A 21462-nucleotide genomic window follows, 5' to 3' on the forward strand; every position below is an offset into this window, starting at 1 on the left:
CGGTGTTGCCGCTCTTATTTTTTTCAACAGGAAAGAAAAAGGGAAACTTAACCATGCTCGGTGTTACCATGGGAGAATTTTCTGTTCCTTAGTGATAGAACGTCGATGTATGTGAGGCTGTCAGAGCCACATCAGTTCTCCTGGATGAGTTTGTAACTTGGTTATTATCCCAAGAGGTAGGGCGTTAGGGAGGGGAATGGACCAAGTAATACATTAATTGAATGCATCCTTTTCCAAACCTTAGATGAACTGCACCCTCACCACAAGATTTTCCTTGATAGACTGGGGACCCCACCCTGTAGCCACTGAGCAGAACAGCAGATGGACTGTGCCAGGGGCAGGTAGTCCCTAAAGTCACATCTGATCATTTGATTACCTACACTGAAATAAAGATACGGATATTATCCAGGAGTTGTCACTGAGCAAGTATTCTGGCATGATTTACAATATTCATTCAGTCCATTTTGTTGAACAACAACAGAAAAAATGACAAAGGCAACAGCAAAGATTACACACGAAAGGTCTCTGAAAAGAAAATTAAAATTTGTCTCCAGTCTTTTCACATTCGTACATTTGCATTGCAGAGCGCAGGATGTATGTACTAACTGTGAATGAGGGGCTGACTGTGCTGCAGTGGACACAGTCAGTCTCCTTATAAAATAAGTCACAGCTTTCCATAGAAGGAGTCTCAAACCCAGAGGGGCCAACCAGTGCTCTCCAAGGGACCTGGATGATACATGACAAAGCCAGAATTAGATTTCTCATTTCTAAATTCCCAGGGCTCTGCCTGGTTCACAGAGCCCCCTGCCTTTCATATACACACATTTATGTGGCATAAACTTTACATGCAGGAAGAGAGGGTGACAACAAATTCATAGAGCCATAGGGGCAGTCATGAGAGACCCTAAGAATTAGTTGTCTGCGGAAGACACTGAAGCGTAGAAAAATACCCCATTTGTGAGGGTGGGTGAGGTTGTGATCATTCCTAACAGATCTATCAGTAGCCAAACGCATTTTGGAAAGACTGGTTCAGTTTATTTCTATGAATTCACTTGACATTTGTACCTCCTTGGCACTTAGTGCCTGGAAGGTCTGTCTTCCCTCCCCTTCTGTCCCTTCCCCTCTCTTTCTCCACAAGTTCATGTTCTCTACCCAGGTTTTCACATAGGTATATACATAGATCCTAAGTAAAGGCCAGCTGCCCTGGCGTGACTGAGACACTGGCCTCCATAAGATCCAGGGACAAAGACCAGAAAAGTAGCTTCTGTTTCACAGTTTTCGAGCTGTGAATTCCTTCAGGGACCAATAACAATTTGTTGACTAGACATGGGTCCAGCCCTCAATCCCTGGATCCTCAAACCATCTTGCATTTCTGAGAAATGCAGATGACGGTGGACGACAGAGGATTCAAAGGCCAGCCTGTGTCCTCGGCAACAGTTGAACCTGGGTCTCCATGGAGGACCAGTACCTGCCCAACAGCTTTCAACTCGCCAGCATCCTTTAGTAGCACGCTTTCCTGATTTTGGTGTCCCTCTGGGGTCAGGCTGCTGAGGGTGGGGGGACTTAGATGCCCTCTCTGCACCAGTGCAATAAAAAAAGCAGGCAAGTCTCTGTTGTAGCTGACCCCAGATCAGGGTCTGGAAGTATCTACAAGGTGTAAAGAGTTAACCAGATCCTTCTGGAGTTCCAGAGGTCATCAAATATACATACATTCTTAGCAAATGGCCAAGCCCTGAGCACTTTGTGAGATAATCTTAACCTAAATGATGAGCAGGGTCCTGAAGAACTGTTTTAAGAAGATGGCTAGTGTTTAATAGGAGGGTTTTTACATCTTAAATATGTATGATGCTGCGAAGTAAGAAATCTACCTGGCCTCTTTCTCTCCCCTACAGCACAGTCACACAAACTTACCTGGGGAGTATATATGTATTTCTGTGCTGATCTGATTAATAGCCATCTCCCTCACTCAAATATAAGCCCCATGAGGGCAGACCACTTTTGCTAACAGTGGTCCCCATAGCACCTAGCACATTGCTTAGCACATAGTAGATGTTCAATAAATATTCGTAATTAATATTAATGAGTCCACAGAAATCATTCCTGTGCTGGTAGTAACTAGGAAGGGCGCAGAGAATAAACAGACTCCCTAAACAAGAAATAGCTGTGAATTTTTAAAGGACGAAGACGGAAAGACTAGGAGCATTCTTAAATATGTAAGTGTGGCTTTCTGAACCTGTGCTCATAAATACAAGAAGCTTTGTGAAATATCAGGCATGCATTTGCACGGCATATAATGAGGAGGGAGAGTTACTATTACAAATCAAACCACAGCAGATTTATGGCTGGATCAAAAGCGTTGTCCATTCTAAAGCCCAGGCTGGTTGGGAACAGGGTGTCCAGGAACTTATTGCCAGATGCATACTGAAAAGCGCTGCGGTGTTCGTTCCCGCACAGATCGTGGACGGCAAGCTGTGGTTCCAGCTGGACTGCGGCAGCGGCCCCGGAATCTTGGGCATCTCGGGCCGCGCTGTCAGCGACGGGAGCTGGCACTCGGTCTTCCTGGAGCTCAACCGCAATTTCACGAGCCTGTCCCTGGACGACAGCTACGTGGAGCGGCGCAGGGCGCCCCTCTACTTCCAGACGCTGAGCACCGAGAGTACCATCTACTTCGGGGCCCTGGTGCAGGCGGATAACATCCGCAGCCTGACCGACACGCGGGTCACGCAGGTGCTGAGCGGCTTCCAGGGCTGCCTGGACTCCGTGGTGCTGAATAACAACGAACTGCCGCTGCAGAACAAGCGCAGCAGCTTCGCCGAGGTGGTGGGCCTGACCGAGCTGAAGCTGGGCTGCGTGCTCTACCCTGACGCCTGCGAGCGCAGCCCCTGCCAGCACGGAGGCAGCTGCGCCGGACTGCCCTCCGGGGGTGAGTGCGCCTGCACCCTGGGCACCCTGCCCCTGCCGGGAGGGGGTGGGGGGAGGTAGGGGGGGTAGGGGCGATGGGGGGCAGACCTGAAGGGGGACTCGCTGTCACAAGCATGACCAACCCAAGTGCTCTCCCAGAGAGGTGTATGCACCCATAATGCTGGCCCAGCTTCTTAATCCCCTTTAAGGAAGTCACACAGCTTGACAATTACAGGAACGTCCAGTTTAGCCAATCCGTTTGCAGCATCCCACAGGCGCAGTGAGCTGGCTGCAGGAGCCCAGAAGATGCTGGCACGGCTGCCCCCTTCCCTGCCCACTCCACACCCTTCCAGGCCTCAGCAGCCTGGAGGAATAGGATCTCCTTTTAAGTATCTGCCCCTTTGGACCACTTGCAAGTCACTGCAGAACAATGGGTAGCAGTCTGAGTTATGGCATCCATGCACTATCCTTTCACAGGTAGCCATATAATTTTACTAGAAGCTAAAGGATGTGTGGGGTGAACCCACCACCCCAGAAATAGAAGTGTAGTGGACATGTTTTAGAGCATGCTTTTAAAACGTGTGTATTACAAATAAGTCTAGGGACAACTCTATGAAGGATTAGGAAGTCGAGAATAAGGAGAGGGCAATTTACATGAAATATCAGGACAAACCAGTCAGTGAGGGCAATGATACTTTACCCCTGTAAAATTCCCCCCAGAGATACATCATGAAGACGAAAGAAAGAACAGGGGAGGCCAAAAAAGAGGACAGGAGTGGTGTAGATTTATAGAGGGTTTCTATTGTTTGAGGGAAAAGCCAAGGTTATTTAAGTCCTAGGAGTCTGACGATGAAAGCATCCCTGACTTTACCCAGATGCAGGATCCGTGTTGATATAAACTAGGTCAGGCGCTCTCCTGGTTGAAGGCTTTGCCACCGCAACAGCCTAACTCCTGATTCCACTTTAGCTCCTCTGCAGAGCCTCTCAGTGGGAGTGTGATTACCAAATTTAAACCTTCCTCACAAATCACTTAGAGATTCTGCTGTGTGCATTACCATCTAATGTTCGTGAAGCCCAACTCCAAATGTAGAGTCGATTTTATTATTAGAATGTTATAAACTGCCCATGAAATGATGCAGTGCCGAAACACAGACAACGAAGTTACTTAGACTTGCATATGTTACTGCCACAATGAGGGCCAAGTGCCCTGGGGGGAAATTTCTGCTGTCTCGATTTAAGAAATCTATTTGCTGTTTTTACTGTCTCAGCAGTATATGTAAGTAAAGGGTTGTTACGGCGCCATAATTCCTGAATGAAGGGCAGTAACTATACTTCAGTGGTTCTATAAACCAGCCCATTATGACAAGTCATGGCCAGTTTTTCACCAGGCAAAATAATGCTGCTACTGTGAGCCATCCACAATATATAAAAGGAGCATGTAATTAAATTTGGGCTGAAATAGAACACCACTCCATGTCAAATGCTGGGTACATAGCCACAAATTGTAACATACTTTTAACGATGGCAGGACGTTGTTTTTGCCGGCAAAGCTATGGGCTTCCACAATGGGTTAGCTTTAAAATAGTAATAATCACTGTATTAAGGAAAAAGACTGAGGAATCTTGCTTTTTCTTCAGTGTACCTTTTAATTTTTTAATTGCCATGAAATCCCTGAGCTAAATATTCAGTGCAGGTATGTTCATTAAATGACTATGACCCTTATGAACCACATCAGAAACAGCAATTTTCCTCTATTTTTTTAATCTCGTTTGGTTTAACCAAATTTCAGGACTGAGGACCCACCTGCCATATACTTTTTCACATGGTCTAAAGAACCTGCTTCCCCCTCCCCAGCGACCCAACTTTACCCATGGGTTGCATCCTCTCTCAAACTCCTCTTTGTTCCCTGTTCCTCACTTTCCCCTGTGATTGGGCTTGGGCTTGGACTTGGGATTCTACAGGAGGTACTCTTTCTTCCAAGGGAATAAAGACTTTCATCAGCTCAAGCTCTCCTTTGTACCAGGAGGCTAATGTTTTCCTTAGACAAAGAAAGTGTCTTTCCTCACCTCCATCTATACAACTCCCTTCTCTCAAGCCTACTACCCGTTTAGTTGAGAGGGCCCAGTGGTCCTTATTTCAGGAGCCCCTGGGTGTGGTCCAGATGGGGAAGTACCGTGCTCTCATGCACAACAGTACTGAGCCCAGGGCCACCAAACTCGTGGCCACTCACCAGAAAATCCAGGAAGAGTGTTTCTGTTGCTTCCCTGGGGAATCAAAGGCACAGGAGCCTTTTTTTTTTGGCTGCATTGGGTCTTCATTGCTTTGTGTAGGCTTTCTCTAGTTGCGTCAAGTGAGGGCTACTCTTCGTTGCGATGTGTGGGCTTCTCATTGCGGTGGCTTCTCTCGTTGTGGAGCACGGACTCTAGGCGCGAGGACTTCAGTAGTTATAGCACGCAGTCTCAGTAGTTGTGGCTCGCGGGCTCTAGGGCGCAGGCTCAGTAGTCGTGGCGCACGGGCTTCATTGCTCCGCGGCATGTGGGATCTTCCTGGACCAGGGATCAAACCTGTGTCCCCTGCATTGGCAGGCAGATTCTTAACCATTGCACCACCAGGGGAGTCCAGGAGCCCTCTTCTGATGTGTGAGGAGGTACCTACCTGCTTCCTGGCTGTCAGGATCAGGGTTTTGATTTCTAAGAAAAGAGGAGAGAGAATCCATTTTCTTGCCCCCATTATCAGAGGGATTCTTGGTAGGTCTCCGTATCCTATCTGCAAATTCCCTAAATTCTTGCCAAATAGTAGGGAGGGATGGGAGGACAAGAAAAGGAAGAAACAACAATTTTCCCTTTACCTCATATCTATGAAAGTATTTCGCTAATTATAAGCTTATTTAAAATAAAGGAGGACTTCCCTGGTGGCGCAGTGTTTGAGAGTCCACCTGCCGAAGCAGGGGACACGGGTTCGTGCCCCGGTACAGGAAGATCCCACATGCCGCGGAGCGGCTGGGCCCATGAGCCATGGCCGCTGAGCCTGCGCATCCGGAGCCAGTGCTCTGCAACGGGAGAGGCCACAACAGTGAGAGGCCCGCGTACCACAAAAATAAATAAATAAATAAATGAAGGAAAAATCTTAGTTGTGAGTGATGGTTTAAAAAGAACAATATAAAAAAAATAAATAAAATAAAAAGAACAATAATACTGAGTCATTAATGAAAGAATATTCATGCCTGGAAGAATTCCCTCTGGCTACTAGCGTATCTAATCACAGGAAAAGAGTCTTGCTTCCCCAGATCGAAGGCTAGGATGCATGGAGTATTCAGATAGGAAATGTGAACTGGAGAAAGTAGAGTGAGGTGCTTAAAGTGACTCCATGTGAGAATGTTGATAACACAAGTTCATGGTTTGAACATCTTACCGTTGTTGGAACCCTGAGTTATGTGTTGCTCTAAAATTCCATGAGACATATTTTAGCATAATCATTCTCTTGGCCCTTCAAGAATGCTGGGGTATTGGTCATTGGCTCTCCTGGTGACAGACTCCACTCTCTAATTGTGACAATCCTAGCACCAGGCCCTTGTTCCAGAGCATTCAGAGTTTTAATAGCAGGCAACCCACAGCAAGAGGCAGATTTCTTTCAGAGAAGCAGCATTCTGCTCCAGTCACCTCCAAACCCAACCAGACCCTTGGCATGAGGGGCAAGGAAGCCGAGTCTACTAGCTTGGAATGGCATGGTCAGCAGATTTGACCAGGGTTATCCCTCTGACTGTCCCAGGAGCAAACCACGGGAACCCCAGGGGAGTCAAAGCCCAGAACGCTGACTTGTAATAAGAGGGTAAATATGACTCTATAAATCAACCACAGAGGGAAGGCTCTCTCTTGGTAAAGCCTTAAAATTATATGTATTTCATAAACATGAACTGGAAATAGCAACCACCATGGAAAAGAAATGGCCTAGTCCCATCGTGACCCCTGCGTTTCCAGACCCAGTGGGTGGGCAGCAGCCCAGTGAGCACCCACGATCTGAAAAGGAGGCCCCAGTCCTTCGTGCCTTATCCTATCCTACTCAGCTCAAGCCCATGACCGGAATGCCAAGTTGAGGCTAAACTATAATTTGGCGAAGCAAGGCAGCAACTGATGACTACCAGGTCAGAAATAGTCATTCAGATGACTTCCATGAGACTGCAAGCTTAACTCTTAAAATGAGAAGTTGATAACTTTTTCGATGGTAGAGTTCCATTTGTTAGTTTGTCATTTTGTGACTATGTGCTTGGTACTGTTTTACCTGTGCTGTGACACAGTTCTCACCCCAGTACTCTGGATCGGTACTATTCTTTGCTCCCTTCAACCCCCATGTTTCAGATAAAGAAACAGGCCAGAGAGGTTAAGTAACTAGCCCAACATCACACAGTAAAGTGAAGAAGCAGGATGCGATCCAGGTTTGCGGAACTCCTACCCCCCGCCCAGCCCCCCAGCCTATGCTCTTAACCCTTGTTACTCAAAGTGTGTTCCAGGGACCAGCAGAAGACACATCACCGGAAATGTTAAAAATGCAGCAACTCAGAATGAATCAGAATCTGTACTTTAACAATATCCCTAGGTGATACGTTGATTTCTCTCTCTGTCTCTGAACTGCCCTGAAACGCCAAAAAGAAATGAGTTCTTTTCTGTTTTTGTGTGTTGTATATAGTGGTTCTCAAACTCCAAGGTGCCTCTGTACCATCTGAGGACCTGATTAAAACAAGACCTTGTTATAGAAGAGTCTCTTGGTTGTTAAGGGAAAAGGAGAATCTATTGACTTGTCTCTGTCATCCACTGTCCACATCCAAGGAACATTCTCCTAGGTCACTGAGTTGTATTTGCAAGTTACTGAATTTACCACCAAGAAAAAATTTCTCAGTGAAAACTTTGGAGGAAGAAAGAGACCCAAACCTACGAATCAGAATCTCAGAATCTGCAAGTGTGGAATTCGGGCATCTCTGTTTTTAACAAGCCTCCAAGACAGTTTTATGCAATTCTGAGTTTGAGAACCACTGACATTTGGGAATCCCAGTAAACTCTGTATTTGCCAGAATGTGAATCAGTGAATTACAGGAAACATAAGACGTTCAGAAATTGAATGTCAGATGCACAGCCTGCATTTTTAATAATTGATTTAGTGTAAAGATTGAACTTTGTTCCCCAGACAGTCAGAAGTTTGGGGTCACCTGAGCCCCCTTTCAAAGATAAAAGTAATAGTGCATACCTACTCCCTCTAAGCAAGGTGCATAAAACAACAAGTTCCCAGATTTTGTTAATAGTTGGGCATAGAGCATCTTCAGCTACAGAGTGACCTGTGCTACTTTGAGTAGCACATCATTTTGCTGAGTACTTTGGGCCCCTAACTTGTAAGTGTCTAGATTAATTCAGTCTATCAGACTTTAATGAAGTGACTGATTTGTGTCGAGCTCTGTGTTAAATTCTCCGTGTTGCTGTGGATCCACTTATGTGGCCTCCCACCCTTCACAGCTGGCTTAAGGGAATTAGACAGGTTCCCTGTATGTGCTCAGCCCACTGGCCCACTGAGCACAGGGGGACAGAGAAAGGAAAAGCCAGGCTCCCAGATAATATACTATGGGCAAATTTGACTGAGCTTTGCAGCTAATGGGGAAAAAGTGTTTTTTTCTGGGTGACTTTCTTCTAAATACTGAGGTAATTTTGGGGGGTACTTTAGAAAAGCCTCATGGTAACAGCATTAATAATATAATATTGATATTAATAGAAAAACCCTAAAGCAGCCAGGTTATGTGCAGACACAAAAGAACAGGCCAGAAGGTGAAAATTTACTTTGTGCTTAATGTTAACACATTAAATGTTTCCAGGTCCTCAAGGAAAGTATTAGAGGTTCAGCCCAATATACAATATGTGAAATGTGGGCCAGCTTTCCTAGGGGAAATTAGAGGTCTCACCTGCAAAGGTTTTCATCTTACAAGGTCTAAAGGTATTGCATGGACCCTGCTTAGGGAAAGAGAAAGGTCAGAGTGACTACAAGTTGAGAGGGTGAAGTAATGACAGAGGCCATAGTCCTCAGCTAAGCTCACGCCACTTATGATTAGCATCTCACGTGATAACGTGGCCACCAGTTTTCTCAAACTCATTGAGATTCACGTGGACTAGAATTTTCAGTATTTCCCAATATTCAGCCTAAAAGTCAGAGTGAAAAAACTCCCATGGCTTTCTTTTGTTTGCTTTATGAGCAACCCAGAAATGAAGCTGATTTCAGAATCCAGAGTAATTACAGTAATTACAACAATAAAGCACCTAATGTTTGTGGGCTGCATTGTGGTTGATGAATCCAGAAACCTTATTATCCCCTATGAAGTGGGTATTAGTGAGGCTTAATTATCAGATAAAAACAGGGAGGTCCCTAGAGGTCAGGCGGCTCGGCCATGATCACACCCAGCTGGTGAGGAGCAGCCAGAACTTAGACGTGGACCCACCACATCACAGCTGCCTCCCCAAACTGTAAAGTTCCTGGAGTGTCTAAATGCAGTCGTAATTCAGCAGCATAGTGGTTGACGCTGACTTCAGATCCCAAGTGCTAGTTGCACATCTGTCGTTACTTCCACCTTCGTGCGGAAGGTAGATGTTTCCTTATCGAGGCAGCCAAACTGGATCAGAATGATGTTCACCTACCCCAGGTGAACAGGGCCGAAGGTGGACGCTATTACTTGGGTGAATCAGGTCGGAAAATGACTTAAAGTCAAAGGAGTAAGATAGGAATTATCTTGATTATTTGCCTACACAGCCCAAATTCATTCTATAATTGCTCAAACCACTTCTGTTTTTGCATTTCATAGGTTTTACAATGTTCTTCTTTGAGCAAGGAAAGGAGGGGGCATTTTAAGTTCATCTGGGTGCAGATTTCAAAACCATCTGTGTCGGCTGTAACTAGAAGGATTGTAAACAAGAGCACAGCTTTGAGGCAAGGCTTTAAAATACACTTCTCGATGTGGCACATGTATACAATGGAATATTACTCAGCCATCAAAAGAAACGAAATTGAGTTATTTGTAGTGAGGTGGATGGACCTAGAGTCTGTCATACAGAGTGAAGTAAGTCAGAAAGAGGAAAACAAATACCATATGCTAACACATATATATATGGAATCTAAAAAAAAAAAAGTTGGTTCTGAAGAACCTAGAGGCAGGACAGGAATAAAGACACAGACATAGAGAATGGACTTGAGGACACGGGGAGGGGGAAGGGTAAGCTGGGACGAAGTGAGAGAGTGGCATGGACATATATACACTACCAAATGTAAAATAGATAGCTAGTGGGAAGCAGCCACATAGCACAGGGAGATCAGCTCAGTGCTTTGTGTCCACCTAGAGGGGTGGGATAGGGAGGGTGGGAGGGAGACGCAAGAGGGAGGAGTTGTGGGAGTATATGTATACGTATAGCTGATTCACTTTGTTATAAAGCAGAAATTAACACGGCATTGTACAGCAATTATACTCCAATAAAGATGTTAAAAAATTTTTTAGATAAAATAAAATACACTTTTCATTTCACAAGGATTTGAGAGGAGAGAAGCTATGGCATTGTTTTTGTTTGTTTTTAATAGGTATTTCAGTGCTAGTGTGACAGTTATCTTTTTTACATCTGGAAACTGGTACGAAGTAGCATCTGCCACTTACTGACTGTGTAACTTTGGGCAAACAATCTTATGTAAGCCTCAGTTCCCCTTTGGTAAAATAATAGTACTCTCAGCAGAGGGTTGTTGTCAAGTATTAAGTGAGATAATGCATGGAAAGTTCTTAGCATTTTTCCTAGCGCATAATAAGCTGCTGTTCTTGGTGATAGTTTACTTATTTGACATTCTCCCCCAACCCAAGACAAAAAATCTACTCTTTCTAATAAGACTTTGAGATTATCCACTGAATTTTATTTTTCTTTTACATTCACAAAAGTGTTAAAATATTATTTGTGATCAAATAATGCCTGGCTATCTTTGGGAATTCTGTTCCCTCTATTTGTGTTTTATATCAACATATGGTAATGCTTTGGGAGAGCAGAAGCTTTATTATGCTATTAGCTTTATTATTTGATGATTATTTGGCTCCCAGAAGGATGTCTGATGCTGTCCGTCTCACTGCATCTCATTGGCTCCCTGGAGAGTTGTGGGGAGTAACTACAAGCCCCTCCTGATTCCTAGTAAGTTGTAAGTTCTGGCTTACTGACAAATTCCAATGCCAATACAGTCTTGTAGAAAGATTTGAGAATCTGAAAGCCTGGATTCAAGTTCAAACTGATCATTTACTAGCTATACATAGTTGAACTAAGCCACTATTCTCTCCAGCACCCCCATAGAGTAGGGATGTTAATGGGGCCTCTTATTTACCTTTCATGGGATTATTGTGATCCTTCATAGAATGACAAAGTGATTTTAGACGTTACATCACTTAATATCATTATGGCAGACTTGTTGACATTTTAAAAATTATTAATAATAAGGCCCAGGCCAGGATAATGAGATCATAAATAATGCTTCATTAGAACAGGTTAATTTTATCAACAAGCCTCTTTCACAAAGGCTAAATAGCAAATATAACTTTTCTTTCATTAAAAAAGAAAATCTGACCACTTTTTTAAATCCAATTGCTTTTCCCTTTCATCATGTTGACATAAAAATCCCTCCAAATTTAAAGTTTTTTCTTGCTTTTAGGCAAGATTTCTTCAAAAGGGTCTCTGCCTCCCTTGTCCCATGGGTTTGACATCACGAGAACAGATTCTAGAAAGTTTGCTTCTCTTTTTAATAAACAGAAATCCAGATAGAGAGTGTAATAAAGTATGATTGTTAAACTTACAATTCAGGATAATACTGAACAACTCAGGACTCTGGAGCCAGACTACAGGGGTCAAGTCTACACTAGTTTCATGACTGCAAATAAGTACTCTACTTCTCTGTACCCTGGTTTCCTCATCTATAAAATTGGAATAATAATAGTACCTTCATTGAAGGCTTGTTTTAAGATTTAAATGAGTTAATACATGTAAAGTGCTTAGAACTGTTCTTGGTCCATAATAAATGTCACTAAATGTTAGCTACCACCATCATCATCTTCTTCAAAATGGACAGCTAGTTTTCTCAGAGGTAGAACAGGGCTTCTGCCTCGTGCAAAGTTAGTAGTGTTCTCTGTGCTCGTCGATGGTGTTTTTCTGGCTTTGTATCCCCAGTCCCTATTTCAGGGGTGTGCTGGAAAACCAAGTCTCTAAAAACAAAAGCCCTGATCTGCCGTGTTTGCTGATTTCTGTGGTGTAAATATTCCCAGCCTTGCTGGCATCAGGCTAACAGTGGTTTAGTAACTGTCTGCCCAATTCTTGAATACTTAAAATTCAGTACCCTCCACCCTAGATGAGCTGGCTCCAGCACACTGCTGCCGATGGCTTAGACACTCAGTGAATAGGTTAATCAGTCAGGCTGACGGCTGCATCAAGTAGCTCTGGATATCCCGCAGAAGGTAATGAAAATGACAAAATGCAGAAGGAAATGTGTGAGAGTAAAACAGTGCACTAGAGGGAGTGCCTCGTTTTTTGTTTTTTTGCGGTATGCGGGCCCCTCACTGCTGTGGCCTCTCCCGTCGCGGAGCACAGGCTCCGGACGCGCAGGCTCAGCGGCCATGGCTCACGGGCCCAGCCGCTCCGCGGCATGTAGGATCCTCCCGGACCGGGGCACGAACCGCAGGCGGACTCTCAACCACTGCGCCACCAGGGAAGCCCCAACGGGAGTGCCTCATTTTAAATTCTGATTTTCCAAGGCAGAAAGACACCCAATCAAAATAATCAAACCCATGACCCTCGTTAGAATCCAGTTTCCATAATAGTGATTCAAATGTCCCTTATTTCCAGACAGTTCCTCCTTGCCCCTCCCAGGCCCCCTACTACTGCTGCTATGGTTTTATTTGAGAAAGGGCCAGGGCTTGTCAAATAGGAGCTGGAGAGGGAGGAATTGTACCTGAGCTGACCCACCTTGCCTTAGGTTCCCCCTCCTGACTGCCCTCCCTACTCATCACTGCCCTACTTTGCAGATTCCCTACTGTGGTTGCTCCGCCCCACCCTTTAGTCTTAAAAGGAATTGACTTCATTCTCACAAGTCACTCTCCCTCTAAATGGCATGCCATCCTCACCAAAGACTAGCCAGGTGACAAAAAGAAGCATTTTTCCCAGTTCCAACTGCTTTCAGCAATCCCCACTTCCATTTAGGTGAGCAACTGCCCAAATTGGGAAAAAAATTACCCCAAGTCAGCAGCATAATTTGAAGCAAGCAGACCCCAGACTAATGCATCCTGCCCATAGACTTCAGGCCGCCCATCTCTGGACACAGTTTGCATCAACAGTGGTCTTTCCTTATATATTAGTTCCCTGGTATTTCATTGGTGTTGCATTCAAGAGTATTATGTCTCTCTCTCAGAGCCTCAACCTCTGGCCCTCTGGGTTCTTAGTGCCAGGGAGGCTGGGGCTACCCAGTTCCTTCCTCTTAGGAATGTAAAGATTTCTCTCTTGCCTCTTCCACTTGCCTCCTGAAGATGAGTCCTTCTCTCTCCAAACCTATGAACACCCACACACAGTCATAATGTCCTCCTGTATGTGAGAGTTCTCTGGAGTGGGGATTCAGTAAAACGTCCATGAGAGCATGCTGTATTTCAATCTATAGATTATTAGCTATCTTATACCTATAGAGATCAATCTACAATATCCCAGCATCAGTCACTGACCACTTGGGGAGCAGAGGTTAGCCCAAGAGCCCTTCAAATAAGAGTGGGGATGGTTATTTGCAAACCAAAGTAAATAGGATGTGCTTGTTGGATGCTGAGACCCACAAATACTCTTCCTCTACTACCACCCACTCCCCCAAACATTAGAAACCAGCCTTTACCCTCCCTCTGGGCAGATGATAGAGCCATTAATGTGGAAATTAACCAACCTTGAGCAACCCAAGGGTACTGACACAGTATTGTTGACAAGCTCCACTGATGTGCTTAGAGCTTCCTATCAGATTTCGATTTCTAGTTTTCTTCGACCCCACTCTTCAATATGAGCTGATAAGCCAGGATTACCAGAAAAAGGAAATCCTCTCATGTGGAAGAGATGGACTGTATTAAGGTTCTCCAGGGACACAGAAACAATACGATAGATAGACAGATAGATAGATGATTGATGGAAAGGTAGATAGGTACATTATAGATAGGTAGGTAGAGAGAGAGATAGACTGACTGATTGATTGATTGATTGATTTTTAAGAAATTTATTCACAAGATTGTGGGGCTAGCAAGTCTGAAATTTATAGGGCAGGACAGCAGGCTGGAAATTCATGAAGAGTAGATTTTTCAGTCTTTACTTTGAAATCCTCGTATCTGGAAATTCAGCCAAGATTTCTGTGTTGCAGTCTTGAGGCAGCATTCCTTCTTCTTAAGGCCTTCTTTTGAATGGATAAAATCCACCCACATTATGTAGGGTAATCTGCTTTACTTAAAGTCAACTGATTATAAACGTTAATCACATCCACAAATACCCTCACAGCAACATCTAGACTAGTGTTTGACCAATAACTGGGCACCGTATCCTAATCAGCTTGATACATAAAATCTACCTTCACAGAGACCAAATCACAGAAACAGAGAAAAGCAACTTGGAAGAAACTATTTATGATAACACAAATGAAAATCTCAATAAAAGTTTCAAAAGATGAGAAACTCTCTCGGAAAGTAAAGCAAAACCCCACAGAAGTGTAACATGAGAGAAAGATAAAATTAAAGGAAGATCCAAATAATCTAAGATCCAAACCATAAAACTTCCATAAAAACAGAATAGAGAAAACAAAGGAAATCATCAATGCAATAAAGTTTCACAATTTCCAGTGAGAGAAATTGTGAGAGCCCAGTACTGGTTCAAGTTAAGTGTACATCATTGTGAAAGCTCAGAAAATTGTTGGGGACAGGAGAAGCCCCTCCAAACTGTTAGCGACAAAAAGAAAGTAGGTCACACACAAACTTCAGGAACCAAAACAACTTTGGATTTCTCAAAAGTAACATAGAGGGAATTGCTTAGAATTCCATACATAATTATCAAAGAAGTGTGAGGGTGGAGTAAAAACATGTGCAAGGTCTCACAACATTGACTTCTTATAAACCCCTTCTCAGGAAGCTACTGTAGAATGAGTTCTAATGAAATGAGTATGGAACCTACGATAAACTCCTTCATGGAGACATCCTACCTTTTACAGTAGCAGCCTGGTGGGGAAAGCATCTTCTGCCCCATCCTGGTTTCTGTTTTTGGGATCTGTTCCCTGGGTGTCGCTTACCATTCTCACTAGCATTCATGTATGTGGTTAATTAGGTGAATTTTTGTGGACTAGCACAAGCTCCAAACCATTACTTGGCATTTTTGTGGCAAGATGGGTTCCAAGTTCAAAATAACCAATTTGCTAATCATCTTGGGAATTTGGGCCCTGCCTAAGATTTGATTCAGAGGAATTAGGCCATGTCTGGCCGAGTCCGTGCACTCTGAGCATTACCAGTGGCATCCATGGCTCATGAGTTCCTCTGTTTCTCCAGGTTATCAGTGTACCTGTCTCTCCCAGTTCACCGGGAGAAACTGTGAATCGGAGATCACAGCCTGCTTCCCAAACCCCTGCCGGAATGGAGGCTCCTGTGACCCCATAGGAAACACTTTCATCTGCAGTTGCAAAGCTGGGCTCACTGGAGTCACGTAAGTGAGATTGTGCAATTAGCCTTTCTCTACGCTGCTTCTTGTTGCTAAGAAAACCAAACAGTAAAAAACTAACTGGGATTGGGACTTCCCTGGTGGCCCAGCGGTTAAGACTCCATGTTCCCAATCCAGGGGGCCTGGGTTCAATCCCTGGTCAGGGAACTAGATCCCGCATGCCACAACTAAAAACAATCCTGCACGCTGCAACTAAAGACCCCGCACCGGCGATTAAGATCCCGCATGCTGCAACTAAGACCCGGCGCAGCCAAATAAATAAATATTAAAGCAAAAAACAACAACAACAAAACACCTAACTGGCATAAAATATTCACCACTCATAGGATGGGCAAAGGGTTACTATCTGAATATAAAGCGTGCTTACAAATGACTAAAATGTTATCAGGGATTATCTCTGGGTAGTGGGGTTATGGGTTAATTATATTTTTACTTTATACTTCTCTATATTTTCAAAAATTTATACAATTACTATGTGTTCTGTAATCAGGAAAACAATCCTTTTAAAGAAAGTCTTCTCTGACCCCTAATATTTCCAGTATAGCTCTGAGGCAGATATACTATCCATTTCCCCAGAACTCATAAACTGGGCTCTACTTTCTAGCATTTTATGATCATTCTGAGAAACTGAACACTTACGTTTCCTTTGCAAATCTTTTTTTCCCCCAAGGAAGAGGGAAATTAAAGTGTGAGCCGACTGGAAAGGGAATGTTTTAAGTTCTTAGTAAAACAATGCTTTCAACTATCCTTGATGGTTTTAGAAGTATATATATATATATGTATACGTAATCTCAAGCAAAGTGATATTCTAATTACAGATCAGTCTTACGTATTCATTAAAGTAAATCTCCCGAGGACTTCACCAGGAAATACTTAGCTGACTTTGAATTGTTGGATGTAATTTAAAGTAATAAAGCTGCATTTATTTTTAAATACTCTGTGATTCTGACTAATTTCCAGCTGACCTGGCCTCAATCTGTTCAAATTAGGGACATTTGACTACATTTTAAAAGGTGGATTACCAAAGATAGAAGTGATCGGGCCTTTTAAAATGAACATATCAGAATAACTGGGGAAGTAGAGGACAGGGAAGAAGAAAGATCTATGTTCTTAAATAATGTTAAACTAAGAAAGAGTAAGACTTACATGTTTGCCTTATAATTATACTCAAAACAAGTCACGGATTGCTTTAAAGAGAATAAAATGGATTTATTTTTCGTTAGAATGCTTTAATCATTTTTCCTGATAATCTACGTTAGCCTTAGCCTTTAACATAAGCATAGAATCCAGAAGATACGATGCTTTAGCCCTCCACCCACTGCCTACATACGCCCTATTACCCCTGCTTCCCAGAGAGACCAAAAATGACTGTATCCATTAGAGAGAAATGTCAGAACCAAAAACTTTCTCCTCCCTGGAAACTCTATTATAGGGTGTCTAGCTTCACAGCTCTTTAAGTGTAGCTCTACAATACCAGAAGCTCTGAGAACTAAAAGGACTGAGGATAAATTCGTGGCAAACTAATTTGGTGGCAAAGTCAGCCAAACCCATTCCGAGGCTACTTCTAGTCTTTATTTCCCTCATTTATTGTGAATATCCGTATGTTTTACTGTAGAAACACTGGCATATTTGACTATGGGGCCTATGTCAGCACCACTTCCTGGGATGGGGTGGGTATTCTACGTAATATGAAAGGTATGTACTGTATGTCATCTCTAAAATTGCAAAATTTTACATTCTGAGATGCATCTGGCCCTGAGCATTTTGGAGACCAGTACGTCTTCAACAGCATCTGTGGTTTCTTTTTCTGCTCCTTCTCTTCTCTCCCATGGCAGCCGTTTCCTTCCTCCGACCCGCTAGGGTCAGAATGTGGGAGAGACTGCATTGGGAGAAATCCCTTAATGCATGATGATCACCGGGGTCTACGGTGGGCGCATAAATGCTCACCCACCTCCCATATACACTGCATCACATCATTTTTGTCTTGCTTCAGGTACCCTTTAGGTACTTTTTCTCTTTTTTTTTTTTCGCGGTACGCGGCACTGTTGCGGCCTCTCGCGTTGCGGAGCACAGGCTCCGGACGCGCAGGCTCAGCGGCCATGGCTCACGGGCCCAGCCGCTCCGCGGCAAGTGGGAATCTGCCCGGACCGGAGGACGAACCCGTGTCCCCTGCATCAGCAGGCGGACTCTCAACCACTGCGCCACCAGGGAAGTCCGCTTTTTCTCCTTTAAAGATGTCGGTTTAACATGGAACGTCCGCAGGTCCTGATGTTTGAGGGGGGCTTTTGTGTGTTCTGTCGCGAAGGTGCGAGGAGGACGTCAACGAGTGCGAGCGGGAGGAGTGTGAGAACGGCGGCGCCTGCGTGAACGTGTTTGGCTCCTTCCTCTGCAACTGCACACCAGGCTACGTGGGGCAGTACTGCGGCCTGCGCCCCGTCGTGGTACCCAACATCCAGGCCGGCCACTCCTACGTGGGGAAGGAGGAGCTCATCGGCATCGCCGTGGTCCTCTGCGTCATCTTCGTCCTCGTCATCCTCTTCATCTTCTTCCGCAAGAAGGTCTTCCGCAAGAACTACTCCCGCAACAACATCACACTGGTGCAGGACCCTGCTACGGCCGCCCTGCTCAACAAGAGCAACGGCATTCCATTCCGGAACCTGCGGGGCGGCGGGGACAGCCGCAACGTCTACCAGGAGGTGGGGCCCCCGCAGGTCCCCGTGCGCCCCATGGCCTACACCCCGTGCTTCCAGAGCGACTCCAGGAGCAACCTGGACAAGATCGCGGACGGGCTGGGCGGCGAGCACCAGGAGATGACTACATTTCACCCCGAGTCACCGCGCATCCTGACGGCCAGGCGGGGTGTGGTCGTGTGCAGTGTGGCCCCCAACCTCCCTGCCGTGTCCCCCTGCCGTTCTGACTGCGATTCCATCCGGAAGAATGGCTGGGATGCCGGAACTGAAAGTGAGTCGGAAGTAGTAATGCATCATTATTTCTTCCACTCGTGTTTACTGGAAGGAAATTCGGGAAGGGAGAGCGCCCCGGAGGCACAGAGCTCTCAGTAGGACATGTTCTGACCCTAAATGTTCACACCAGCCCTGAAATATTGCCCTGGTTCTTATCCCCATTTACAGATGGGGAAAATGAGACTCAGAGAACATACATAATGTGCCCAATATCACACAGCTAGTAAGAGGAAGCTGGTACTCCAATACAGGGCTGTCAGCCTCTAAAACCCATGCTCTTCTTTTTCTTTTTTAATTAAAAATACGTTTTATTTTATATTGGAGTATAGTTGATTAACGATGTTGTGATACTTTCAGGTGTACGGCAAAGTGATTCAGTTATACATATACATGTATCTATTTTTTTCAAATTCTTTTCCCATTTAGGTAGAACCCATGCTCTTCTCACAATAGCACACCATTGGCAATAAAACAAGCAGCGTAGCCATTTATGTGATATACAGGAAGTGTGCTATGGAAGGTCAGAAGAGAGTATTTCTAGTCTTAGGGTGAAGACTTGAGGGGAGCAGAGGGACATTTGAGTTGGACCATGGTGGATCAAAGGTCCAGGAAAAGGAGGGTGTTCCACCACACCTCCATATGGAGGCACCCATATGATCAGAAGAAAAGCAAGTCCGTCTGTTTGGCTGGAATGCAGGGTTCAGGAAACAAGGTGAACCACAAGCAGGAAAAGTGGTCCAGGCCAGATGCTAGTGTTTCCCTCTCCTTTTGGCCTCATACAGCAGAATTCTAGGCAAAGAGAAGAGCCACAAGTGCAAAGGCCCTGGGGTGGGAAAGACTTTAGTATATTGAAGAACATAGACAAGGTCAATGTAATTGGAGCTTGGTGAGCAGTGGGGAGAGTGGATACATTTTAACAGCAACCCTAACGCAGTTTTTAATCAGGTAAGTAGCTTGATCTAATTTACATTTTTAAAAGATGGCTCTGACTGATCCATGGAGAAGAGACTAAATAGGACCAAAGAGGGAGGGAGCAGAGACCAGTTTGTTGTCCTATATGAACACCTGGGGAGAGGTGGTGATTGTTTTCTCTGTCCTAACATCAGTCAGAATGAAACTAAGGCAAGCTCCGTTGTATCCTACGACTTTTCATCAGGCCTAATGGCTTTATATTCGAGTAGCAGTGACACCCTGGGTAGCAGGAGTTTCCAAAGGCTAGGATTACAGTACTATGATGTATGTCGGGGTAAAGGGGGGAGGGGGGAGGCTGGTTTCAAATGGAGCTAGAAAGCACATGGACCCAAGGAGATACAGGGCGTCTCCATGAAGGAAGGGGGCATTCCTACTGGTGTCTTTAAGCATGAGTAAGATTTGAGTAGGAAACTATTGGAGAGGGCCTAATGGGAACAGGAAGCAGCTCAGTCAGTGCAGGGGACACGTGAGGGGTTACCTGAGGGTGTCTGGCTGTGTTGTTTAGGAGGAAGGCAGCCAGAGGTGAAAGTTTGGACACCAACTACATGAAAAATGATTGAATCTCTGAGAGTGTGAACTCACCGAGGGAGCAGGAACAGAGAGAGGATGGTCCATCTGGGCCTCAGAAAGGATCTTGGAGATGCCTACATGTGGGAGGTGGGCAGGGAGTTGGGGCCAGGAAGGGAAACAAACACATGTCAACAAAAAGAGGCCAAGGAAAGCAGAAAGGGCAGCCAAGCAGAAGCCAATAAGGTCAGCAATAAGGTCAGCAGGGTTGAGCACCGTAAAACCATCCAGGAAGACACAGTCTTAACAAAATACTGCACTTGACACCTAGAAGTTTCTTAGTGATCTTAAGAATGTCCCAATGAGTCCTCAAGACAGAGTTCAGCATGCAAGGGTTAAGGACGAAGAGATTTGGTGAGAAAACAGAGGCAGCAGATGAACATGAAAAACCACCACTGCCGTGTGCTGGATCGTCTCCTTAAATCCCCACAGCTGCCCCACATGGGACCAACTGGAGGAGTGGATAAGTGAACTGACTTACTTTAGAGCAGTAACTGGGAAAGGGAGGGGTGAGGATTGGCACCTGGTGCATCAGGGTCCAAAGCCTGTGCTTCTACCCAGACCGCTCTTGGGAGCTTTACCAGGGAAGTGGGAGAGGGACAGGAGAGGGACAGAGTCTCCTGATGATGGAGGACAGCCTCTATTCTAGTACCGCTCCAACTATGCTCTCTGCTGACTCCACCTTTGAGTAGACACACTTATACTTCAAGTCCTTCCCCTTGGATTTTAACCATAAATATATTCCCTCTCGAATTAGTGGTAGAGTTAGACTTTCCTGCAGCCTTGCCAATCCCCTGGTTAGTAGAAAGCCTCCTTTCATTTAGCAGTGAAGATTTTGAATAAATGGAAGAGTGGAGAAAGGAGTTTTGTGCACAGCACTATACTCACCAGGGTGGATCATTTGGCATTTCCTTCCTTGTGTTCAGGGCTAAGCCTGGTGCCCACCTTGTGCTTTTCCAAGGCACATGTTTTCTGCCACATGGCTGTTGGGAGGTGAATATCTCCCTGGCATCTCTGTCCACTTGTATCGGTTGTTTATCCAACTCATCGTTTTGCTGTGGCTTCAGCATCTGATGGCAGATGCAGAGCTGCAGTGCCTGCACGTTTTGTGGAAGAAACAGCGATTTCTCTAGTCATGAAGAACAACTGATCCCTTAATCACGAGTCCCCGTCTCTTCATACCGTCACATTCCGTGATGATTTTCCTGGTGATCAGTTCCCTCCACCCACTTCGTAATGTGACAGCTTTATTTCCAGAATCCACCTCAGGCCAAAACTCACATGTCCCCCCAAAGTATTGT

At 44.9% G+C, this 21462-nt stretch overlaps 1 protein-coding gene across 1 annotated transcript in view; it reads left to right on the plus strand.

Annotated features, from left to right (window-relative positions):
- Window positions 1-21462, plus strand: part of FAT3 (FAT atypical cadherin 3) — a 696814-nt gene that overhangs the window by 670227 nt on the left and 5125 nt on the right. Inside the window, exons 22-24 of the mRNA XM_060157887.1 lie at window positions 2455-2923; window positions 15491-15644; window positions 17965-18620. Coding sequence (XP_060013870.1) covers window positions 2455-2923; window positions 15491-15644; window positions 17965-18620 — 1279 coding nt within the window. The remainder of the gene's footprint in view (window positions 1-2454; window positions 2924-15490; window positions 15645-17964; window positions 18621-21462) is intronic.

The sequence above is a fragment of the Lagenorhynchus albirostris genome, chromosome 9 (genome assembly GCF_949774975.1).
Source record: "Lagenorhynchus albirostris chromosome 9, mLagAlb1.1, whole genome shotgun sequence".
Classification (NCBI taxonomy): domain Eukaryota; kingdom Metazoa; phylum Chordata; class Mammalia; order Artiodactyla; family Delphinidae; genus Lagenorhynchus; species Lagenorhynchus albirostris.